The sequence below is a fragment of the Pectinophora gossypiella genome, chromosome 21 (genome assembly GCF_024362695.1).
Source record: "Pectinophora gossypiella chromosome 21, ilPecGoss1.1, whole genome shotgun sequence".
Taxonomy (NCBI): domain Eukaryota; kingdom Metazoa; phylum Arthropoda; class Insecta; order Lepidoptera; family Gelechiidae; genus Pectinophora; species Pectinophora gossypiella.
In genome coordinates this window covers 9,138,376-9,163,766 of record NC_065424.1, presented here as the reverse complement: position 1 = coordinate 9,163,766, position 25,391 = coordinate 9,138,376, and the positions used below count along the sequence as shown (strand labels likewise).

General features: G+C 37.9%; 1 protein-coding gene across 12 annotated transcripts in view; it reads right to left on the bottom strand.

The window, feature by feature from the left end:
* Positions 1-17,074, bottom strand: part of LOC126376484 (inactive dipeptidyl peptidase 10) — a 147,237-nt gene extending 130,163 nt beyond the window's left edge. The window contains exons 1-2 of one of the 12 annotated variants that reach the window (XR_007567723.1): positions 16,886-17,061; positions 13,135-13,639 (exon numbers count right to left, since the gene is read on the bottom strand). Coding sequence is in view for 11 of the 12 variants with exons in the window: in XM_050023886.1 (XP_049879843.1) it covers positions 13,135-13,404 (270 nt within the window). In the remaining variant the exon portion in view is untranslated. Of the gene's footprint in view, positions 1-13,134; positions 13,664-16,885 lie in introns of those variants that run through there. The other 11 variants (XM_050023886.1, XM_050023894.1, XM_050023888.1 and 8 more) reach the window with 11 other exon arrangements.
* Between the last annotated feature and the right edge of the window lie 8,317 nt (positions 17,075-25,391).

Genomic DNA, 25,391 nt, shown 5'->3' with positions numbered 1-25,391 from the left:
GGTCCTGAACTAGTCTGTATGGAGTGACAGGGGTGTAATACATAAAAGCAACCTAATTCTTATTTACAAAGGACCTTCACCTCCCTAACTTTGTTTAATGGAGAATTGCATTCAGAAACCATTAAACTCCATTACATTTAACCAGCATCCCATAACAATGACGATAAACGGTTATCTCAAGTGGCATCTTGAAACTTGAAACATCGGCCGTGCCATGAATATTGATTTGCGATAAAATAAATTGAACGACCTCCGTAACAGTTCAATAGAAATGTTTTTGAAAAAATACGGCATTCTTTTTTCAAAAGTTGAAATAATAAGGACATTTTTTTCAAATGATAAAATTACAAGGTTTTCTTTTTTCAAAATTTAAAAAACATTGTGTACTAAATTCTTTTTTCAAAAGTTGAAATACTAAATATAATAATTACAAATGCTTGAAAGTGCACACTACAAATGTAAAATAAAGACATTTCATTTCAAATATATTCTGTGCATTTATTTTGTATTATTTCTAGTTGTTATGCAATGTAAGGGTGACTGAGTTCATATTTTATGTTACGTACAATTTTCACTATTTTACTCGACCATTATAGACGGCGGCGATACAGACTTTCACAGAAGTCCTATATTGTTGAAATGACAATGGGCACTTTTGTATGAAACTTGGTCCAAGAACCTCCACTGATGAGACTTATATGTAATGAAAGCTTATGCTTTCCCTATGATTCTGGCAAAGTTCTATCAGATTCTGTCCCGGGGTTCTTTTTTTACGGCCATGTTTGTCCTGGCTAAAAATGTGATAAAATACAGTGGGAGCTAAAATCGACTCAAGATTTGTTGCTGGATAACTAAGTCTACATAAATAATTATGTATCATATTGTATATCATTTTAAAGAGGATCTTTTCCAAAATCCGAAACATAAAAAAAAACAAAAGAAATCTTTTTGTAAGCGAATTATAGTCAATTTATATCTGCAGCGCCATTGTTTCTCGGTAGCTAAGTTCAAGTTTCATGCATTTTACCCCTTCCAAAAGTATCTTACCGATTTTTTTTATATTGCTTCCGGAATTTGATCTGAGTGATAATAACAAGAAAAATAAATAGACACCTCTCCAATAGAGACCGCCTAAGCTATTGCCTATTGCAAGAAATCGTCATCATTAGCAAGTCATTACGGTATTGCATATAAGCTTATCAGCAACTTGGAACTTGGTCCAAGAACCTCCACTGGTGAAACTTGCATGTAATGATAGCTTATACTTGTCCTATGATTCTGGCAAAGTTCTATCAAACTCTGTCCTAGGGTTTTTTTACGGCCATGTTTGTCCTGAGTGTACAGTAGTGGACTGCAAAATCACCTCAGGATTTGTTGTCGAAAAACTATTTAACTAAGTCTATATACATAATTATATATCATAATGTATATCAATTTTAAAGGGGAAGGTTATCAGAATCAGAAACACAAATAAAAAAAATGCATTATGTAAACGACTTTTAGCCAACTCACGTCCGTAGCACCATTTTTCTCAGCAGAGCTACGTACGAGTTTCGCGCCTTCCAACCTTTCCAAAGGAGCCCAATCATTTTTTCCTTCTTTTGATATTACATTCTTAACCTGACAAGTGACAACAAAGAAAAAAAAATAAAAAAAATAAGAAGAAATAAAATAGATACCATTCCGATAGAGGCCGCGTAAGCTATGGACCTATTGCAAGATAACGTACTCAAAGGCTAGTCATTATAATCCAACAGACGTAACATGATTAGAATGCGGCGGGACGGAAATGTAGTACATCGCCTTATGCGAAAGAGACGAAATATGTGTCTCTTTAACACTAACAGTATACAGCTTAGTACGAGAGAAACAAGAAATAAGTCATTCTAATCAAGATGCAATACAATGACTCTATTGTATACAAAAGAAACACATTTATTAAACAAGTTCAGGAAATAACTGGTGCAAAAGGCGGCTTTATTGCCAAGGTAGCAATTACTACCAGGCAACCTTACGTTTACGATACGTTTGTTGTACCATTCGGCATTGTTTATAAGACAAGATATAAGCCTGGATTAATAAAACAAGATTGTGGTGAAAGAAAACATACTACATTTGCGTCCTCCCGCATTCTAATCATGTTACGTCTGTTGGATTATAATGACTAGCCTTTGAGTACGTTGTCTTGCAATAGGTCCATAGCTTACGCGGCCTCTATCGGAATGGTATCTATTTTATTTCTTGTTGTTGTCACTTGTCAGGTTAAGAATGCAATATCAGAAGAAGGAAAAAATGATTGGGCTTCTTTGGAAAGGTTGGAAGGCGCGAAACTCGTACGTAGCTGCTGAGAAAAATGGTGCTACGGACGTGAGTTGGCTAAAAGTCGTTTACATACTTAATGCATTTTTTTTTATTTGTGTTTCTGATTCTGATAACCTTCCCCTTTAAAATTGATATACATTATGATATATAATTATGTATATAGACTTAGTTAAATAGTTTTTCGACAACAAATCCTGAGGTGATTTTGCAGTCCACTACTGTACACTCAGGACAAACATGGCCGTAAAAAAACCCTAGGACAGAGTTTGATAGAACTTTGCCAGAATCATAGGACAAGTATAAGCTATCATTACATGCAAGTCTCACCAGTGGAGGTTCTTGGACCAAGTTCCAAGTTACTGATAAGCTTATAATATGCAATACCGTAATGACTTGCTAATGATGACGATTTCTTGCAATAGGCAATAGCTTAGGCGGTCTCTATTGGAGAGGTGTCTATTTATTTTTCTTGTTATTATCACTCAGATCAAATTCCGGAAGCAATATAAAAAAAATCGGTAAGATACTTTTGGAAGGGATAAAAGGCATGAAACTTGAACTTAGCTACCGAGAAACAATGGCGCTGCAGATATAAATTGACTATAATTCGCTTACAAAAAGATTTCTTTTGTTTTTTTTTATGTTTCGGATTTTGGAAAAGATCCTCTTTAAAATGATATACAATATGATACATAATTATTTATGTAGACTTAGTTATCCAGCAACAAATCTTGAGCCGATTTTAGCTCCCACTGCATTTTAATCACATTTTTAGCCAGGACAAACATGGCCGTAAAAAAAGAACCCCGGGACAGAATCTGATAGAACTTTGCCAGATTCATAGAGAAAGCATAAGCTTTCATTACATATAAGTCTCATCAGTGGAGGTTCTTGGACCAGATTCGCCCATTCTCCTTTATTTGATCACAAATAAATCTATAGAAAGCAAAAGTCACTGACTGAATCACTACTCGCAAAATCTCAGATATTTCAGGTGCCAGGAGCTTCTTTTAGGACGTAGGTGTTAACTAAGACGGGATTTTGCCGAATTCAGCCCCTAAAGTGGTTAAAAAGGAGTGACAAATAATATATGAAATGTCTATAGTACTGATAGTAATATTTAACGCGATCGAAGTCGCGGGTAACAGATAGTAAATGTTGTAAACAAAATACTGGAATGTGTGTACATTTACAATAGAATATAACACACCAATTACTCATAACGTAACAAAGTATCCCTTGATCAATATTACTTCTAACATAACAAAGTAACCATTCAATATCAATATCACATATCTAAAGTCCTGTAGAAAACAAAGCTCCGTCTTTTATTAATATTCACTCATTCATTCATTCACTCAACGTTTAGTGGACTCTACGAGGACAAAGGACGACAGTCGGGCCAGAAAAGAAGCGGACTGTGTGTTTATGGTTCTACTAAAAACTCCGCTCGAACAAAGAAACAGATATAAATAAATAATAATAAAATATATTTACTTATTTCAGATATTCACCTATACATGTCTTAGTAAAAGACTTTTAGTCTATGTTAGTCATATAATTATAATATGAAATGAAAATTACATTTCGCTGATTAGTTCCGTGTGTCGCTTTTTCTCTTCAGCAATAATACGGTCCAAACTGATGGTAGTAGGATAGATAGGTACCTTAGATTTTTTCATCATCATCATCTCCCTAATGTTATTTCGTTTTCACGGGGTCATTATTAGACTCCCTAAGAAGCTGTTTAAAGATATTAATATACTGAATGTTGCAAGTCAAAATATATTATAAAAACATTATACATGTCCGTAAAAATGTGTCTCTTCTTCCGAGAGACTGTGAAAGACGTACTTACAATACAAGGAATAAAAATAAAATTGCTGTCCAAAATTCTAGACTAAGGTGATGAAATTAATCTTTTTTGGAGTTATGTATACGTTTTTACAATTAAATATTAGACAGTATTCTGAATTTGTCAGAAAATATACATTTAAAGCTCATGTGAAGCTTACTTTCTGTAAAAAAGCTAATTATAAGATTAATGATTACCTAAATGATAAAAATGCCTGGTACGAAATGTGTTCCTCTACTTATTAAATAACTTGTAATTGATTTAAAAGATGTGTTGCTGTTGCAGTTTCTTGACATTTCTTCTCTTTACCTTGCAAAGTGACGTAGAATAAAAAATGGTAAATTGATCTTCAACAAGTTTAATCTATGATAATTACATTGAATACATGATTCTGATTTCTGATATCTAACAACCGTAGTAAGTGAATGCCATCGTCATATATGTATATAAAAGGTAAAAACTCTAACTTTCTGGCCCCACATCGTAGAGATTGACACTCGGCAGCACATTTACTAGCAAAATGGCCGCTTTGTGCTATTCGCTGATGGATGGTTGCACATACATTTACTTAGCTGTTAATAATAGTTCGCCCCGGTCACTCCTCACAAAAATCCTGTCCTTATCCTCCTGTAAGACTGTGCGGGAGTCCATTGGTTCAAGTTGAACGTTTTAAGTACCTGGGCCACTGGGTCACCGAGACTCAATGTGACAACTCGGACATTGAGAGGGAGCGTAGGGCGCTGGCTGTCCGATGCAACATGTTGGCACGCAGATTTGCACGTTGTGGCAAGCAGGTTAAGGCGACGCTTTTCAAAGCTTACTGCCAATCTTTCTACACGTGCGGCCTGTGGGTCAACTATACGCAGAAGGCATACAGCGCGCTACGTGTGCAGTACAATGATGCGCTCAGGATACTGTTTGGACTTCCGCGATTCTGTAGCGCTTCTCTAATGTTTGCTGAAGCGAGGATAGACTGCTTCTATACAATAATGAGGAAGAGAGGCGCCTCGACCCTAAATCGAATGTGTACGAGTTCGAACAGTATCCTGGGTGTGCTGGTCGGCAGGTGGGACGCGCCTATGTTCGCGCGGTGGATGCGATTGCACACATCTAGCAATCGTTAAAATAATGTATCAATATCGTTAATTTATTTTGTGTCTTCTACTAACAATAGGTTAAGACTGCATTTTTTACTAACAACTATGGATTGTAAATCTGAAAATAAATGATTATTATTATTATATTATTATTATTTATCGTGTGCCGCTTTACCCCATGCGTGCGGATGAGACAGATATATAGCGCGCGCTCTCCTACTTCTTAACAGCTTACGGCTTATAGAAATCCCCACGGGGCTGAGGTAAATCAAAGTCGCTCCAAACTGGTATCGGTGCGGGGCGGAGATTGTCCCTTCCATACGTAGTATTGCGTGCTCGCTCGCACTTACAGCGAAATGTGGAATGAGATTTTTGTATGGCGTGTGTGCAGGATGTGCCGTCGTCGCCCAAATACTTACCAAAAAAATATTTTTTTATTTTATTTATTTCTTTTCTAAAAAAAAATAACCACACACAAGAGTGAGAGAAAATGAATGAAAGCGTCATGCATAAACTCAAGTGTCAAAGAGATAAAAAGAGATTGAACCATATTGAAGACTATAGAGAACCAGAGAGGAAATATGATTGGCCACCTGATACGACACGATTCATTTAAAACAAACATTATAGAAGGAAAAATTGAAGGGAAGAGAGGAAGGGGTAGACCTAGGATAACATTTATGAAACAAATAAAAGAGAAGATGAAATATAATAAAAACCAAATAGGAATTACCTAATGAAAGTATAACTATGAAAAAGAAACAGATTCCCCAAACAGACCTTGAAAAATAAATACTAAAAGGTACATACACTGTGGATACTTATCTATACTTATAATAAATCTGTAGAGAGGTCAATTCTGTACATTAAATATATTTTCAAAATAACTATCAGGGGGTGATTAGTGATCGATACTGATGCCAAAAATGCAATCAGTAAAATTTTTGTCTGTCTGTCTGTCTGTCTGTCTGTATGTTCCTTATAGAAACAAAAACTACTGGACGGATTTTAATGAAACTTGGTACAATTATTCTTCATACTCCTGGGCAGGTTATAGTATACTTTTCATCACGCTACAATCAAAAGGAGCAGAGTAGTGAAGGGAAATTTTGGGAAAACGGGCGAAGTTACTCCATTTTTTAAGCTTCCGTCGCGTGAGCAGCCTTAATGGTTAAAGTTACATAGAAATCATGTATGACGGAAATATCTAAATATATAAAAGGAGAAACTGACTGACTGAATGACTGACATATCAACGCACAGCCTAAACGGCTAAACGTAGGCACTTGAAATTAGGAAGGGACATAGCTTAGGTACCGTAGAGGTGCACTAAGAAAGGAATTCCCGAAATTCCCACGGGAACAGGAATTAGCGGGAAAACCCTTTTGTATAAAAATTCTAAACCGCTAAAGTTAGACGCTTGAAATTTGGCATGCAGGTACCATAGTTAACTTAAAGCTTAGTTGCAACTGGATATTGCAAAATTCCCACGGGAACGGGAGTTAGCGGGAAAAAACATTTGTATGATAAAATCTAAACCGCGTAAGATAGATGTTTTCAATCTAGCATGCATGCTACGAATAAAAGCATGCATGCATACCTTAGTAAATATAAATTTTAGTTATGGCTGTATTTTGAAAAATGGGAATTGGCGGGTAAAAAAAATTGTATGAAAAAATCTAAACTGCATAAGTTAGATGCTTGAAATTTGACATGCATATATTAATTAAATAAATACCTTAGTGAATGCAAAGTTAAAAATTTCCCTGGGAACGGGAAGCGAGTAAGAGGCTTGAAATTTATAGCTCGCGGTAGTGGCAACCAAGAAACGTCGCGGCCGCGGCGGCGTTTGTGAGGCGGCGACAGCGGTGGCGAGGCGCGGAGGGGGGCAGATACCCGAGTGAGCAACCGGAACGCGGCAGACGCGTGAGGGCAGACGTCGTTGATGGTCGTGTCAAATATTAAATTTTGCGGGCGAACTTTTCACTATTCTTGGATGGTTCAAATCTTTCGTAGGTAGTTTTCTGTTGAATTATCCAGGCGGACGTTTCACGGCGTATTTCTGTTGTAATTTTTTAAATTTTGTTTAAATTTTCGAAACTGATTGTATTTTCCTAAAATATCAACCCAAATCATAAACTAATAATCTAGAAATTAATAACAATTCATTATTTAACTGAGCTACTTATACTGTAACCTCATTTAAAAATAATAAAATTAAGCATTTTTTAACCTTTCTCCCACACACACAAAGATATTTCTTTTATAACACGCCACGCGGACGGAGTCGCGGGCAAAAGCTAGTAAATAATAAAAATAAACATTGTTGCAGCCAATACTGATCTAAATCTTTTCGACACAAAATGCAATGTTCATTGGCTATGCTGGTCCATTACTTTCCAAGGCCCAGGTTCATTATCGTGGACAAACAAACCCACGGAAGAATATCAATGAATGCAGACCAAGCTGTATTGACTTCTGGACTTTTAAAACTGTATATAAAATTAAACAAACAACCTATATACGCCGTCCGGCTGGAGAAGGATCTCTCAATCAATAGGAGGGTCTGTGGAGCATACTCCACCACGCTGCTCCTCTAGTTAGTGGTACAACTAATTAGTCCGTTATCAACTGCTCCACGTGCCTTCCGAAGTACGGAATACCTACATATATAAACTCACGCCTATTTCACACCGGGGTAAGCAGAGACTATAGAATTCCATTTGCTTCGATCCTGACACACTTCTCTTGCTACCTCCACATTCATCAATCGCTTCATACACGCACGCCGGTTCGGAGTAGATCGTACTGAACCTCTTCTAAGGACATCTGCAATTTGGTCAATTTAAGTCCTTCCAAGTCTTTCTCTGCCAACCCTATCATCAACTTTTGCTTTGTATACCGCTTTCGCAATTCTATTATCCTTCATCCGCTCTACGTGACCAAACCAACCTAAATTCCATTGTTATTCCGTGTTTAGACGTTTAGTAAAACGTAATTGATTTGACTAGTTGGAAACTAGCCTAATCTGTAATGTACTAACAAACTAGGAATCACTAAGTTTTTCGCAAACTCTGCCTAGCCTTTTAGGGATATAGGCGTGGTGTTAAAAAACTACACCGTCTGCAGATACTTAACAGAATGAAGTGAAACAATCCATTTAAACGTAATTTATAAAGTATCAAGATCTATTGTCATAGTTATAATGCTAGCAGTAGTCAATACAAAGTCCTTCAGACACTATGAGTACCACAGAGCAGTGAAGCAATTTACGCTTTGTTGAAACATAAAAAAATATTTAATTTAAATATTAATGTTTAATATTTTCACTGACATTTCTCGTTAGGTCAGGTCATTGACCCATTGACTACTACGTATTTACTTAGAAGTAAGTAGATATTATGTAGTGAGTATGTAAGCAGTGATGTGCCGTTCCTGGGAATATTCCCAAAGTGGGAATGTTCCCGTTGTAAAAAATATTTAATAATAAAGACACTGCGTACTTTTAATTTTCAAATTGTTCTTTCTTATACTTTGGTCTTATCTGCCCAAAGGTTAGGTTAGGCTCTTTTTACATCCCAAAGTCCGGGAACAGCACATAACTGTGTGTATAGCGTAAAGTAAGATAATTCCGGGCTCCGGAAGGCACGTTAAAACGTTGGTCCGGACTATCAGCACAAACACCTTCACAAATCGCAACCAGGCTTGATGAGGTGGGCCACACGATAGAGGAAGGTGACGAGTACTTAAAATAATAATAATAAAACACTTTATTGCACACAAATTTAGAAAAAAAATACAGGATAAACTTATTCTAAGGTGGGCAAAGGCAGCCTATTTTAGTTACTGTAGCACCAATCTCTTATTTGGGCTGTAATGGGATGAACCGACAATGCCGCCTCTATGAAACCGACATTATTTGGTTCCATGCTCTGTACTGGGAATCTACCGAGTGGTCTGACCACTCAAGAATCTGAACTAAACTAGTTGAAGCAACGAGTAGTTAGTTTAGTTGCGGTATTCAACCAGGAATAACTATTGCGCTATTCCTCGCTACTTCTAGAGAAACTTGCATTGTGTGTGCATTCTAGAGAAGACAGTTGCAATTGCAAGTTAGAAATGCATAGCCTTCGAACACATAACCCTCTTTTTTGGCTTAACGTGCCTTCCGAAGCACGGAGGAGCTCGAGATGAAAACTTTTTTTTGTGGTCACCCATCCTATGACAGGCCTTTGCGAAAGTTGCTTAACTTCAACAATCGCAGACCGAGCGCGTTTACCGCTGCGCCACCGAGCTCCTCACTATAGTCGGGTTAAAAACAAGTGAACTCTGCAGTTTTTACACAGTTGGCTCGACCATTATAGACGCCGATACGGCTCACGTATCAAGTTGCTCTAACAGAAAGCTAAGTAACGCGTGGGTACTTAGTTCTTCTTGTGATAAATGTGCCTCTAACTACCCCAAATGGAATTGGGAATGAGTTTTAGTTATGTAGGTGAGCCCATTGTCAGTAACTAGCAAATGGATAAGTTTCCACTGGACCACCGAATTCCCTTCCCATTTAATTTAATTTAAATGTTTGTGTTACTAAGAATTTCAAGTTTTTAACGGCCTCCGCCGTCGTCCAGGGGTTAAGCGTTGGGTTCTCTATCCGGAGGTCGGGCTCAAATCCCGGTGGGGACATATCACAAATTATCACTTTGTAAGCCCTGACATTTCTCTTGCTTCCTCCATCTATCGTTTCATACACGCCGGTTCAGAGTAGATCTTACTGAACCTTACAAACATCTCCAATTTGGTTAATGCTCAACGGTAATGGTAACGAAATTATAGGCTTAAGTTGCAAATACCTTCAATTTTCTCCACATATTTCTTATTCATGTAATCCACAAGATCCCACATTATTCTGGTACCACATATTCCCCAACCAATATGTCTCCTGTCTTCTTCTTTATTAGAAAAGTTTCGCGCGCAAAAAATATCCTTACGCTTTGAACCTACGCCCTTTGTTCGAAGTTTTCGAATACTTTAGCAATTTATTCTTCAAACTCATTATCGATGACCAATCGGGAAACTTCGACCGAGTTCGAACTTTGGTAAGTTCCAACCCTAAGGGACATTTCGTCCCTAGACCCGAAAGGTGAAGTCATTTTGCAGCGTGAAGCGGTCGTGATAAGTATACAGGGTACTTCGGGGAGTGTGCCCGCGATCTATACGAGCTCATTCCACCGTCCCCCTTTTTATCTTCGGACTTCCAGACGTACGGCCGGGTTCCTTCGATCCCGACGACCCGATTACTCTAGCCATAGAGGCAGCCAATCAGCTCGCGACACCAAACACTTCAGGACCCCGATACCGACCCCGCCGGCGTGGTCGACGATTTCTCTCAATCAGCGCTTATCGCTATCGACCCGCTAGGGTCGATTAATTCTTTCAAATAGACAGAGGTTCGCGCTCCCTCTGGGCACCCTCAGCCCTGTTGTCTTAAACGTTGTACCGGGTGAGAGCCTTCAGCGCTCGCCATTTGTCTGGCCAAGTAGTTAATGCCATCTGCGGCAAATCTACAATAGATCACGTGAAAAGGAAAGACCTGGCCACGACATATACAATGAATGTAAGGCTTGATCCCGTTCTCTAGCTGTCTCTCTCTGGACTCCCATGGCTTTGTATTCTCTCTTGAATACAACAAAGAGTACATTTCTCTTCATGTTCATCATCGGATCAAAGATGTTTGTTTCACGGTATGTCAAATATTTATAAGGGACAAAGGATTCCCTCGGAACATAGTGCCTTTGCACTTGAATTTGGTTTAACAAGGTGGAAATATTGCTTGAGCGGTAAACGTTTTGTTTTGTTGTTAACGCATTACTGGTTCCGTCCATGCATTTAGATTTAGGGATAGAAAGAAAATGTCAGCTACAGTAAAATACCTTACGGCGGCGAGGGTGAGCTGCCGCCAAAGGATGTTTTCGGGGTACCGAACTGAGCATAGTACTCCGCTAGCCACAAGTTGATAGTGTGACTAGGGATCGACGATCCAACAGTGTTGTGTTGGAAGTTGTATATAATATATGCATCTTGCTGTGTAAACTTCGATATCGCGTTTCACGACTGCTTGAATGAATGTAGCGCCATCTGTTGCATGTGGGCGGAACTAGGTGGCCAACTAGTTGGGTCCGCCACATACCAATTACAAGAGCTAGGTTTTCTTCACCCCCCCCCCCTCCCCATATAACTGATTATTATAAAAGCATCTTTCGTAAGAAAGTTACAAGTTACGTACCTACCTAAGTTTGTCATCACCAGCCCATTAACGTCCCTACTGCTGGGGCACGAGCCTTCCCTATGGATGGATAGGGAGACTACCTAAGTTGTGACGGCTAAGTTAGGTATTGTAATTGGCAGCCCTCAGACGTCACACACACAGTTGCGCGTGTTGATAATGTCAATGTGTGGTGCCTGTGTAAAACGAGGTTGTTTGTATAAAGTTTTTTTTTACTTATACTTACTTACTTATTTTCAATCAAAACTGCCTTTTTCCAACTAAATGCTTTTCTTTTCGTAACTCGTCCTTTAGACGAGATTCACTCCACGATGCTCCACATTTTATAGCAATTTATCACGAATTTTACCTGGACAGTATGGAGAACTGTCAAAATTTAGGAACACTCAACAGTGCTGCCACCTACACGAGTACTAATACACTTTCAAACCATGTCACATTAACATTTTTGACAAATTAAACCGTAAGGCTCATTAAATGTCAAATATGATAGTGCGACAGGGTTCTAAAGTGGGTACATGATATTGCTCATGACCGTACAATTGAGCTTCTGGTATTTTTACGGCGCAAAGTTGTTCTTCGTGAGCCAAATTGCCGGCTTATAAAAACCACAATACGACTTCGAAACTATACTGATAAAGTGGTTGCAAATAATAAACAATGTTTTATAGTGGAAGTTTTGGTCGTAAACGCGAAGGATGGCATGCAGTTGAGAAGTTTTTAGCCTTCGATATAATACGCGCCGCGCGCAGGCCTGGCAACTTTTGTTGATCGAAATGTTCATCAAAATGATTTTACTGCCGCTTTAAAATAACGTCTAGTGGCAAAATAAATGAAACGATTCCCAAGCCTGTAATTACTGTTCATTGCCTAATTAAGGAAATTAACGAATACAGAGAGATCGCAAATTGTTTAAAATTGATGAATTACGTCGAGTCAGCCGTCCATTCGTTTCGTAACTTAAATATGGCGGAGTAAGTGGTGGAGCGATAACGATGTTTGTATGTACGTAAATTCACGACCAATAAGTACGTTGATCAAAATAATATCCTCTAAAAACAAAGTAATTTTTCTCGTCGGCGAGAAAAACAAAAAAATGTAATTTGTTGATATCCTGCAAACGGCAAATCAATAAGGTTGATCTCAAATATATAGTTCTATGCTTGGTTGAAACTGCTTTCTAACAATAATGATTACTTTTGTTCAAATATGTGAATGTTGTTTTCCTTGTGTTTTTTGTACAATAGTTATTGTATTGTATCTCTACGATTCTCGTTGTTATCATAATACCGCTTTACCCGTGTGAGCGAGACAAACAGTCCGCATGCGCTAGAAGAGATTATTATTTAAAAAAAAAAAACTTTCTGATGTGACTATTTGCAACAAAAACTACGATTTTCTTTCAATGAATTTCAATCCGGGTAAGAGTTGAAGAGCAGTTGATTGAAACAAGCTTGTCTTATTGCGAGGTTTTGTTAACAATAATCACAATGCTATTTTTCAAAATGGCGGTTACCTATTTACGTGGTTTTCACTTTCAGCGACCATAGAAGTTCTTTCCCTACTAAATATCTTACCTCAGGGTTGATGGTTGGTGGCATGACGATCTTTTTCTGCGGTGGTGACTTGAGTAGCACGTTGTCATCTCTGATGATGACCTGTGGTTCCATGCCCAACAGCTTCTTCTTACATTCCTGCATCTGCATGGACTCCTTTTCCTTCTTCGATAGCACTGACTCCGATGACGCATGTTTTGACGAGTTCCTTGACGTATTCTTGCTTGACAACTTCAAACTGTCAACAGACGTCGTCATTTTCGAACTATCTTTGCCGTTCGACGACGCCATTTTGGATTTAGTTGATTCTACTCAGTTTTTGTATTGAGTACCACAGGGTGATGTTTTTGGTCCTATGTTTTTCCTTCGTGTTTTGACATTATTTTTTAATGTTTTAGTTAATTAATTGTTTACTGTTTTTCGTCTTTAAAACAGTATATAGTGTACCGCACTATTTCTTACGTTTATTGTTTATTACAGTAAAGAGTTTTCTGTATACATTTTATTGTCTTCAAGTTGATAGCTACTGGAGTTTATAGCTGATATTTTAATGATGTTGTAAGTGATAATAAACTTGCAATAAGTAAAGTAAGTAGCTTCATAAAATTTTAAATATGAACGCTGTATTTCAGTCCTGTAGCCGTGGTACGACAGCCGCGTTGCGACAAATCCCACGGGCTGCGACTAATAAACACAGTTTTTGTTTCTGGCGTCGCGTTTGATCAAGAGACTTATTTTGATTTTTTTGATGTGACCTGCTTCGGATGGCGTTCATTACCTATCTGGACAAATGGCATGAGGGTACCTAAGCGTGAGGACTGTGTTTGATGGTTGATAGCGATAAGTCTACCACACCACCGGCGTCGGTATCGGAGTCCTGAAGCGCTTGCTGTCGTATGACTAAAATAGACATCAATAATCCAGGTAGATTAATGTCTTAGGTCTGTTGGCCGAAAGACAAAACCTACGCTATTTTGTGGCGTCGCGCCTACCATATTACGGCTTATGGGATGAAATACATTTATTTTGCCTTACAAGGAGACTTTAAATTGGATTGGAAGTGTTGTTGAGGAGATCGTGTCACGTCTTCGGAATAATGAATATTTTGTATTGAATTGTGAAGGCAGAATTAATTTTATGGATGATTGATTTCATACCTAATAAGAAACTTAGTGGAGTCGAAAAAGGCTTTCACTCCGCAATCCGCAGAATCTCCAATACAATTTTTATATTTTTTTATTTCTTAGATGTGGGTATTTTATTTACACATATTATTGAAAGAGTGATAGCCCTGTTTGGAAAACGCGTGACTTACATTGTAGTGTCTCGGGTTCGAATCCCAACTGGCACTCTAAGGGTGGCCAGATCGTAAAATTGACCATTTCATGATGTGTTCGACCATTTCATGAAATGGTCATATTTCATGAAATGGCCAGCTTAAGTTGACCATAATCGTTGAAACGTCAACGTTTAATGATATATCAATCAACGTTTGGCCAAATCGTTAATGTAGGCGGTATCCATGCTATGTGGTGTAATAAAAATGCGAATAGTCGATTAATTTCTTAGGTTCAAAATTATTTACCTATTCGATATGGAAAATTGTACAATTACATTGATTCATCGATTATAATATCAATCAAGTTTTAAATATAATCGACACCAGCGCCACTATCGGAGGATAATGCTACTAATTTTACGATATGATTGCCAACGTTTGGCCATATCATGAAGTAATCATGCATTTAGTTGCTCATATCGTTAAACGTTTTGTGCTCATTGATCTGGCCAAACTATATCATGATGTGGTCAACGAATGATATTCTATGTCATGAAATGATCGAGCACATCATGAAATTATCAATTCTATGATCTGGCCACGACATATACATAAGCTCACAATATTTCCCACCGGCGTAAGGTTTTTTTTTACTACTTAGCCAGTGACAAATACTACAGCGCCAAATAGAGAGTGCTGAAGGCTCTCACCCGGTACCAGCGTAAGCAGAGACTATGGAATTCCATTTACGTCGATCCTGACACACTTCTTATATTTCCTCCACATTCATCAATCGCTTCATTCTCGCACTCCGGTTTTAGAGAAGATTGCACCTACTTACTAAACCGTTTTCACTCTTTTTTTGTATATCGTGCTTTGTCAAATAAAAAAAAAGTAAAATATTAATGAATTACAAAGAGAATCTCAAACTTAATTTATATTAAGTAACCAATAATATTTAATGAAGAAAGTTTGCACTTTCGTAAATTAATATTACATGAGGAATATTAAACTTGGTATATTAATATTCGTAAATAGAATTCCATGATCTCTTCACACCTGAGAGTGCAATATAATAATGCTTTTAGAGGCATGATGCGATTACCGTGGCGGTGTAGCGCGTCTGGCATGTTTGCTGAGCATAGGGTCAACGATTTTATGCGGTACTAAGAAATCTGAGGGCCTCCTTCGAACAGAGAGCACGTGCATCCCCGAACAAGATAGTAGTATCTATATACTACGGCTTTTATATACATGACACGAATTTTAACAAGATTATTTATATGTGACATAATGTATATCCTGTTGACATGTTTAACCATTTAATTTAATTTATTTTATTGCATGGTATTTTATTTTATTTTGTTTTATTTTATTTTTTATTGTATTGAAATGTAATTTGTAATGCTATGGGACTAGTACCTGAAATAAACGATAAATAAATAAATAAATAAAAGGCAAATAGGCGTGATCTTCTCTTCTTTATCGCGTGGGTTGTCAGGGTTATTATTGAGCCGCCAAAGGCCCCTGACATGGCTCATGTAACGGCTACTTACTTACATCAGTAAGTAGTAACCGGGACCGACGGCTTAACGTGCCTTTCGAAGCACGGATTATCTTATTTTTTGGACAATCAGGTGATCAGCCTATAATGTCCTACCCCAACTAGGGATTTTTTGTTAAATGTCCCCACCGGGATTCGAACCCGGGACCTCCGGATCGTGAGCCCAACGCTCAACCACTGGACCACGGAGGCGTGATTATATAATTAAATATTCTTCTCACTAGGAAGACTACTTCCAGAGTCTAAAATTGACGCGTGTCCTATTATTTTAAGCCTGTCAGTTGCCCGTCCCTTTCCTTTTCTGTGAATAAGAAAACGACAGGTATAACTTTGAATAGAATTAAATGGTTTGCAGGAATCAGAATTAATAACTATTTCATTTATGTCTTGAACAGTGTTTTTTGATTTTAATTATAATTAATTAAAATTATGCTTGTAGTTACGTACCTACATGCACGATGGATTAATATCGCATATTTATAACTCAATATTTTTTTGTTTTTGATATTAAAATTACATATTAGATTTCTAAATTATTATTTAATATATCTCTATTTATGTACTTACACATTGATACAAAATGCCTAATCAAAAAATATTTAAATTAAAAATTGTTGCAGAGATTCTTTCAACACTAATTAAAAAAACATAATGAAGTCTCAAGTCTCTGATTTAAACGCGGTAAGAACCCGTTATTATGTGTTTTAATTATGAAAATAACCGCGTAAACCTAAAACAATTTATCTTTCAACATTATTGTGACAAATTGACATTAAATAATTTTAATTTTGATTCGGATTTTTTTAAATGAGCTACGTTATTACAATTCAATTTGTTATTTGGTTAATTCTGTGGCAATATTAAAATATTGTTTACTAAAAAGGAATACTTTATAAGTAGGCAGTTATAATGTTGCGTAGTTGAGTTACCTCTGATAATTATTCTATGAAAATAACATTAGAAATATCAGCTATATACCCACAAAATCCTACATTACTAATTAAAACCACATCACATTGAATAAATTCCAATCTACATACATTTAAGCACTACACTTCATTACTAACTACACACATATTATTACACAATATTTGAGATCATATTTGGTATATTTTTTGTTAATACACTTCTCATCAAAAAAATCGAAACACTTCCGTTTTCATTGTTTCTGTCCGAATTTAACACAAAAAAGAATTCATACGATGAAAAAAAATACATAAATGTATAGCTGGCAGTTTGGCCATTACAGTAATAAGCGAAAATTCTAAATTCAAAATTAGAATTTCATTTGTTTATCTTATAAACGAAATGAATCACTGTTTTGAGACAAATGTGTGTTTAGGGTTGGAGTACATTTAGCGTTTAAAAACTAAAAATTGGCGCCTATCCTTAAACTTTTTGTTTTTTATTTCAATACTGTGACTTTGGGACGTCTGAAAAAAGGTTTTTTTTCTAAAACGTATGGATACTTCGCCAACAGAAGCCGCCCAAGTTGTGGCATTGCTGGATTCTGGCCTTAGTCAGCGTGTTGTGGCTGCAAGACTGCATCTAAGCCTGTCATCTGTTCATAGAGTCTATAAACGTTATCGGGAGACTGGTTTGTTCACGCGCCGTTCAGGATCTGGCAGGAATCGGGTCACTTCTGAGCGAGATGATCGATTTATTGTAACAACTTCTTTAAGAAATCGACGCCTTAACGCTTTTCAACTGCAGCAGCGGCTTCGCGTTGTACGAAGGGTGGCTGTAAGTGACTCTACAATTAGAAGAAGGTTGAAGGATCGTGGACTGGTACCGCATAAGCCAGCAAATGGGCCGAAATTAACTGCAGACCATCGAAGAGCGCGCTTTAACTTTGCACGTGAGCACCTAAATTGGTCATACCTACAGTGGAGCAAAGTTCTCTTTTCTGATGAGTGTAAAATTATGCTGTATGGTAACGACGGAAGGAACAAGGTCTACAGAAGAGACGGAGAACGCTATGCACAATGCTGCATTGAAGAAAAGGTCAGCTATGGTGGCGGTTCGTGGACGGTTTTTGGAGGAATCAGCGCCGACGGTAAGACAGAGCTTGCTTTCGTGTCTGGGCCACGTCTGCCTGCACTAAACTGTCATCGGTACGTCGAAGAGTGTCTCGAGCCTCATGTGATGCCCTATGCACATTTTATTGGCAACGGCTTCATATTCATGCACGACAATGCTAGGGCTCACACCGCGGGCGTCGTACGAGATTATCTTAACGAAGTCGATATCTCTATTATGGAATGGCCAGCAAGAAGCCCGGACATGAATCCCATTGAACATCTGTGGGATGAATTAAAGAGACGAATTCGAGCAAGAGATCCTGCCCCAGAAACACTTAGCCAGCTGCAAGATGCAATCCAAGAGGAATGGGACAATATACCACAGCATGTGATCGTGACTCTCATCCGATCGATGAAGAACCGTATGGAAGCAGTAATTAGAGCTCGGGGAGGGAATACAAGTTATTAAATAAACGTTTTTTAGCTTTTTTTTCATTTACGTGTGTTGTTTTATCCATTTCCTTTATACTCCATACGGAATAAAAATGACTCATTTAACAAAATACGAAACCTATGAAAAATTCATTTAAATTTAGAACATTAACATTAAGATTTGATAAGCTCATATTACTCACTATTAAACGACATTTAACATTTATTCCTAAATGTACACATTTTTCTGATAATCCTGACAAAACGTAAACTTGCAAGGTGTTTCGATTTTTTTGATGAGAAGTGTATTTGAATATATATCGCGAGTATGGAGCTAGGGCGGCGTACGTCCCGCCCGCCCCACGGTTCGCGTCAAACTGACGCCGTCCCGGCCGCCCTAGATCACCGTCAGCAAATTACGTAGGGAAACCCTGGATTATTTTTTTTATAAGTAACTGAAATGGAACAAAGCATCACGCCTGTATCCCCGCGGGGGTAGGCAGAGTAGTACACCCACTCCTCGACAGCTGTGTTTAAGTCCAATGTAATACCCAATAGGAGGCGAGCATATTGCCATTAACGGAAACCACGTGATATGAATTGTCTATGATCCAAACATTAAAGCCTAAACCGGGCTTCGAACCCGTAACACTAAGGTGTAAGGTGTAAGTCACGCGTTCTCCGAACTGTGCTATCTCGGATTTAAAAAAAGAACAAAAAAAGTGTATTCAGGTAAAACCTACGACACACATATACATTTACAACATTAAAATATACACACATTAACATTAATATTTAAGTAGTTGGAAAACATAAAGGTATATGGGTGTCGCAGCTCACCAAAAAGGCCAGGTTTTCATAAGAAACAGCTTTTTTTCTTTTCATTAATATGAATATCTGTCGCGTTTTTTAGTAAGACCTTTTATTTTTTCCAATTTTAATTTTAATTTATTTTTTTGATTTGATTTGTTTTTTATGTATGTATATGAGTATAGTATGGCCCCGATTCCTGCAGACAGCGCCTAATTTTATTTTAAGTTATATCCGTCATTTTCATATCCGTGGAAAAGGAAAAGGACGGATGATTCACAGCTCTTAATTTTAGGAAGAATGAGTAAATGAATGAATAACCCGGGCGAATCAAAAGGTACGTCGCTGGTATGCAATCCGTTTGACGTGCTGTCTACTTAACCGTGTCGGGTTATTGACTGATGTAAAATTTTTAGACGGTTGGTTTAGATTTGTGCTTAAAATTGACGTGTGTTCCATAAATTTTATGCTTGTCGATTACTCGTCCCTTTCCTTTTCGGCGGATAAGAAAATGACAGATATAACTTAAAATAAAATTAGATGGTGTTTACAGGAATTAGCACCTATGTATTATGTGACTACTAACATAGTATGTATCTAACAATTATGGACACATGGTCTGAAATAAAATTATTGATTTGATTTGATTGATTTATTATTCTGGATGAGCTTTTATCTTGAGTGCAATTTTCACTAACACAGTTGGCTCGACCATTATAGAAGGCGATACGGCTCACCACAACATTGGTCTAACCGAAAGCTCGGTGATGTGTTGGTACTTAGTTCATCTTGCGATGGATGTACCTCTGTCCCATCCCAATTAGAAATATAGTCGTGAGCTTTACTATGAATATAAAGGGATTCTTACCTCCGTGGTTGAGTGGTTGAGCGCTGGGCTCTCGATCCGGAGGTCCCGGGTTCGATTCCCGATGGGGACAAATCACAAAAATTATTTTGTGGTCCCTAGTTTGGTTAGGACATTACTGTCTTTCAGATTGTCCGAAAGTAAGATGATCTGTGCTTCGGAAGTCACGTTAAGGCGTTGGTCCTGATAACTACTTACTGATGTAAGTAATCATTACATGAGCCATGTCAGGGGCCTTTGGCGGCTCAATAGTAACCCTGACACCAGGGTTGATGAAGTTGGTACTCGACCTCACAACCCACACGATAGAAGGGATTCTTAATTCAAATTTATTGACTTGTCTCTGGAGATCGTTCAGACAAAATAAGATGGGTTTGAAAGCCTAATAATTGAATTAGTGAAAGCATTTGGGATTAAAAGGCCTATTGTGTAGTCCCAATCAGATTTTTAGTCGACAAGGCAGAAAATAAGAACTTAGGGCCATATTACACTAGGACACTAAAGATTCCCGCATCCGCAGCACTAGTGTCGCAGATTCCATTATAGAATTATTATCACTTGTTAATTAATTCCATTAAATCCGTAGACTTCTTTCGTGTTTCGAAGGGTTCCAAACCGAAGGGTTCTAAACCGAAGAGTCCGATTCCCGGTCGGATCTAATTCGAAGACAAACTTTTCCAGACCCAAATAATAAAGAGAAGATGTTATTTAAAAAGTTTTTAAGTACCGTAGCTCAAAGTTCTTTTGTTTTAGTAAATTGGTTTTAGATTGTTGCAATGCCGACTGCCTGTGACATTATTGTTTTCATATTTTTCCTGCCAGTGAGCTTTATTGACCGTCGGTCCATTCAAAACAGTTACTGTTGGTTTCAACGCAATTTTTCTTTATAAATGTAGTAAGTATACATTTTGTACTTACGGTTTTAATGCAGCCGATAGCTTGCGTTCTTACTTACCTGCAAAACAAAAATTTATTCTTATTAATTATCATTGCGGAGAATCTGTAACACATTCAAAATAATAGTTATAAAATATTTAATCGACATGCTAATTTCCATGTTCATCAAATTTTAAAATATATCGTGTATCAGAATTTGAATTCGGAACTAAATATCTACTTTATCGTTTTTTATTTCACGCGGGAATTAAAACTAAAGAACGATATTTAAAGTACTTATTTCTAAATTCAATTTATTTCTAAATTCAAATTCTGATACATGATGAATGGAAATTAGCATTCGTTTGTATTCGGAAGTACGATGATTGCCGAGAGACGTTATGTATTTTATTTTATTTATTTTCATTTTCTCTGCTATCTCTCCTCTCACGTTACAGACTGGCAATGACATGTGACTCTGCCGTATTATATATCCAGTTTAACTATGTATGGTTACACGGAGACTTGTTTTAAGGATTGGTGGATTTTTAAACTTGCTTCTTAGTTTGTTAATACTGCTTTGGGCAGAGGTCAATGGCCTTATATTTCAAAAAAGAAGGTAAATCACATTTACAAAATCAAAATCAGGATCGTAATTAGTGGAACTCCATGATCTCTGCCTCCCCGAACAGGAAATAGGCGTCATCAAAAGACAGCGTATCATCACTGAGCTCTTGGTACAGGCGTTCTATGTCAAATACGATGATCGGTGTAATAGTAGGGTCATCCTGCATGATGGATAGGCCATCATGGGAAACTGACTGAGAGAACTGTGTAATTTTATCTACATACATACATACATAAACTCACGCCCGTAATCCCTAATGGGGTGGGCAGAGCCACAAGTAATCAAAGACAACTTGCAGCCACTGTTGATACGATGTCGTAAGCTGGATATAATAAACCCTATGGTGACTTATCACCTTTACGACATGCCCGGGAAGACAAGCAGCAGAACTTTATCTAATCTAATCTAGCCTACAAGATCCCACTGCTGGGCAACGGCCTCCCCTTCCTCTTAAAGGAGAAAATTTTATACAGAATCATAATTCCGCGACTAAATTCCCAATAAACAGAATAGAATAGGTCTTGCAGTTCAGAGGGGAAATGCTGCCAGCGATTTAGGCGCGCCGCCTCAGTGGGCGCGCTGGAAAAAGTATTCTATATGTATAATATAATAAGTTGGTGTTGTTGTGACAACCTGGTGTGACCACGAGTCCGGAGGGGTCTTATTATTATTTTTTCCGAATATTTTATTATTTAGAAATAAAATATATTATTATTTTATTACTTCGTTTAGTTTTCATGTTTAGCTACACTTGTTAAAACTATATAGGTAGCAATGCTTTACCATATCTGATCCAAATATCGAGAAACATATATTTTTATGCCATTACATTATGTAACCGAATAATTTCAAAATAGGTAATAGTCACGTTAAATCTGTGCATAACATAATATAAACAGCCTATATACGTCCCACTGCTGGGCACAGGCCTCCCCTCAAGAGGAGGGGGTATGGAGCATACTCCACCACGCTGCTCCAATGCGGGTTTTTACTGCTAATAGCCGGGACAAACGGCTTAACGTGCCCTCCGAAGCACGGAATCATCTTACGTTTTCGGACAATCAGATGATTCAAGCCTGGAAAGTCCTTACCAAACAAAGGACAGTCTGACAAGGTAATTTCGACAATGTCCCCATCGGGAATCGAACCCGGGCCTCTAGATCGTGAGCCTAACGCTCTAACCACTAGACCACGGAGGCTGTTAAATCCGTGCATCGCCATCTACAGTGAAACCTGGTTAAGTGAGACATCAAGGGACCTGCAATGTCGTTTCACTTATAGAGGTATTCCACTTACCCAGTGTCTCGATTCCACTTACCCAGATAACGATTGTAGCTTTCGTTTTGGCATTTTTCAAATAAACATCTGTATGATAGTAAAGCGAAACTAAAAATGAAGGTAATTGAAGCTCAAAATTTGTACTTACGTACTTGGAATTACGTGTGGAATTTGTGGGTAGAATAAGAATGAGTTAACAAACAATGTTATCTCAGTTACAGAGGTTTATGAATAAAAAAATTACTCGCTGTCTCAGTTATAGAGATAACTATGATGATAAATCGAAAGAACGAATCCCAGATATAGAGGCTTACCTCGTCCCACTAACAGAGGTAATTCAGTGCCAAAGTGTTGGGACCTCAGCATGAGTTCCAGTTATGGAGGTTTCTCACTTATCCAGGTCCCACTTAACCAAGTTTCACTGTATATTGTTTTTGGGGAATGTAGCCTGTTAAGGCCGTCATTAGGCTAGTCAAATATACATCCATCGCCAAATGAACTAACTACCCACGTTTCACCTGAGCTTTCTGTAACTTCATACAACTTTATTATTCGTACACAATGCGTTGTTTGCACGCATATATTGGCTCCCTTGGCAACGCACCAGGAAGGGATGGTATACCAACGCCTATTCGTATTTCCCTCGCCATAGAATATACAATAATACAAATTATAGAACAGACACTCACCGCACCCCGCACCAATTCGTGTCAGTGCCGAGCCAGATTTATAAATAATAATTTATAATAAATTATATATAATTAAAAATAATAATTATATATATTTACAATTTAATAATTATAATTTTTATATTTTTTTTTTTATTATTTTTTTTAGTTATGTTGGTATCATTATAATGTGTATTGCACCGGCCCGTGCTCCAATGCATAAACTTCTTTCACCCTAAGGTTGCCTGGCAGAAATTGCTGTTTAGCAATGTTTTTATTCGTATATACGAATATTTGGATTATGCCTTACCTTTGGATTATGACGTTGTACAATAAAGTATTATTGATTGATTGATTTCCGCTCACTAGTCTAAATGGCTAAGAGATCTCCTACACGACAGTCTTTCGAGTGTCGGCGTCGTGCCTGCGTGTGCGTGACGTTTACGTGACGTAGACGCCACAGCGACGCGACGCCGGCGCTGGCCGGCTGCCGAACGCCGACCACGCTCGAAAGACGCTAGTTTGGGGGGTCTCTAAACAGCCGTAAGTCGTTAATGAGTAAAGGAGTGCGAACGGTTTTACTGTCTCGCTTACACTTACACGGTAAGAAATATTTTTTTGTATGGAGTGTCTGAGCTGTAGCCTCGCATAAATAATCCATATTGGGCTGATCAATCTCTGTCTTATTTATACTTCCCTCTGTTCGTTGTCGAGTTATTGCGTAGCGTTTGTTTTATTGTTTACCTTTTTGGAGGGAATTCTGAACAATTTCTTTCAATAACGTACTTACATAAAGTAATATTATTTTATCCATTTCCACCCACCACCATCAATTTAAGAGCCACGCTCTTGTCGGTGCAGCGTTTTCCATGCTACTTTTTTAGGGAAAAATAAGGAAGTGGTTTCCCTCTTGCCTTCCGCCCCGCAGTACTCTGTCTGACGCAAGTGGAATGGCACCCAGATTAGTCTATTACAAATGTCCTCCGCCTCTGAATAGTACTGACAGTTACTGCTGCCGTCTGTCAGGTTCCAGGTTACAGTCCCTGTGACTTGCCCCTTCCGCCCTGCATTGCCGTACCGATGGCTCCCATCTTCGCCTCTGCTACCGTTGAGGTCTTCACCCGTATCCCTGGGCAAGGGTTCTACGTTATACCCCGTTTATCCATTTAAGGCCTGAATTTCTAATAATTTATGAATCTAAGTATTTTACGATCACAGAGCACATAATTGTACTTAAGTATGCAAGTGGAGGTGGATAATTCAAAGTAGAATTATATTATTATGAAAACGTTTCACTGTACGGTGACAGGCGACCATTATAATGGTCCATTATGTTGGAAAGGACACAATTCCTCTGTCGGTTTTTACGACATGCCTGGGAAGACAAACAGCTGAACGCGTTCTGTTTTAGGTACATTCACTTCTAGTGTCCTAGTGTTCTAGTTTGCAACTTGGCTAAGGCCCTAGCACCAAAGCATGCATTACATTCATGTTTTTTGTGTTATATATAAAGAATTACTGATTGACTTACTAAATTGACTGTATTTTTATCACTGTCACTGTACATACAGGTCCGCGTAATAAATGCAATGTTCCCTCTTTTATTTCTATATACTCTGCTCAGTAAGGCTACAAACAGCAATTTTATTGAAACAAAGCTTCAGCTGAGCGAAGCCAAATAATAGTAGCTGTTGAATCATGATTGCACAAACAAATATACGTTTAAATTGCTTTCCAATGCTGTTTTAATGGTATACACTGTAGGGACTGTTTGTGGGAGTGACTTACAGCGTAATGTCACTATAAACAACTGAATCCGACTTTATGACTTTGAATTCATGTTTGGATCATATAATT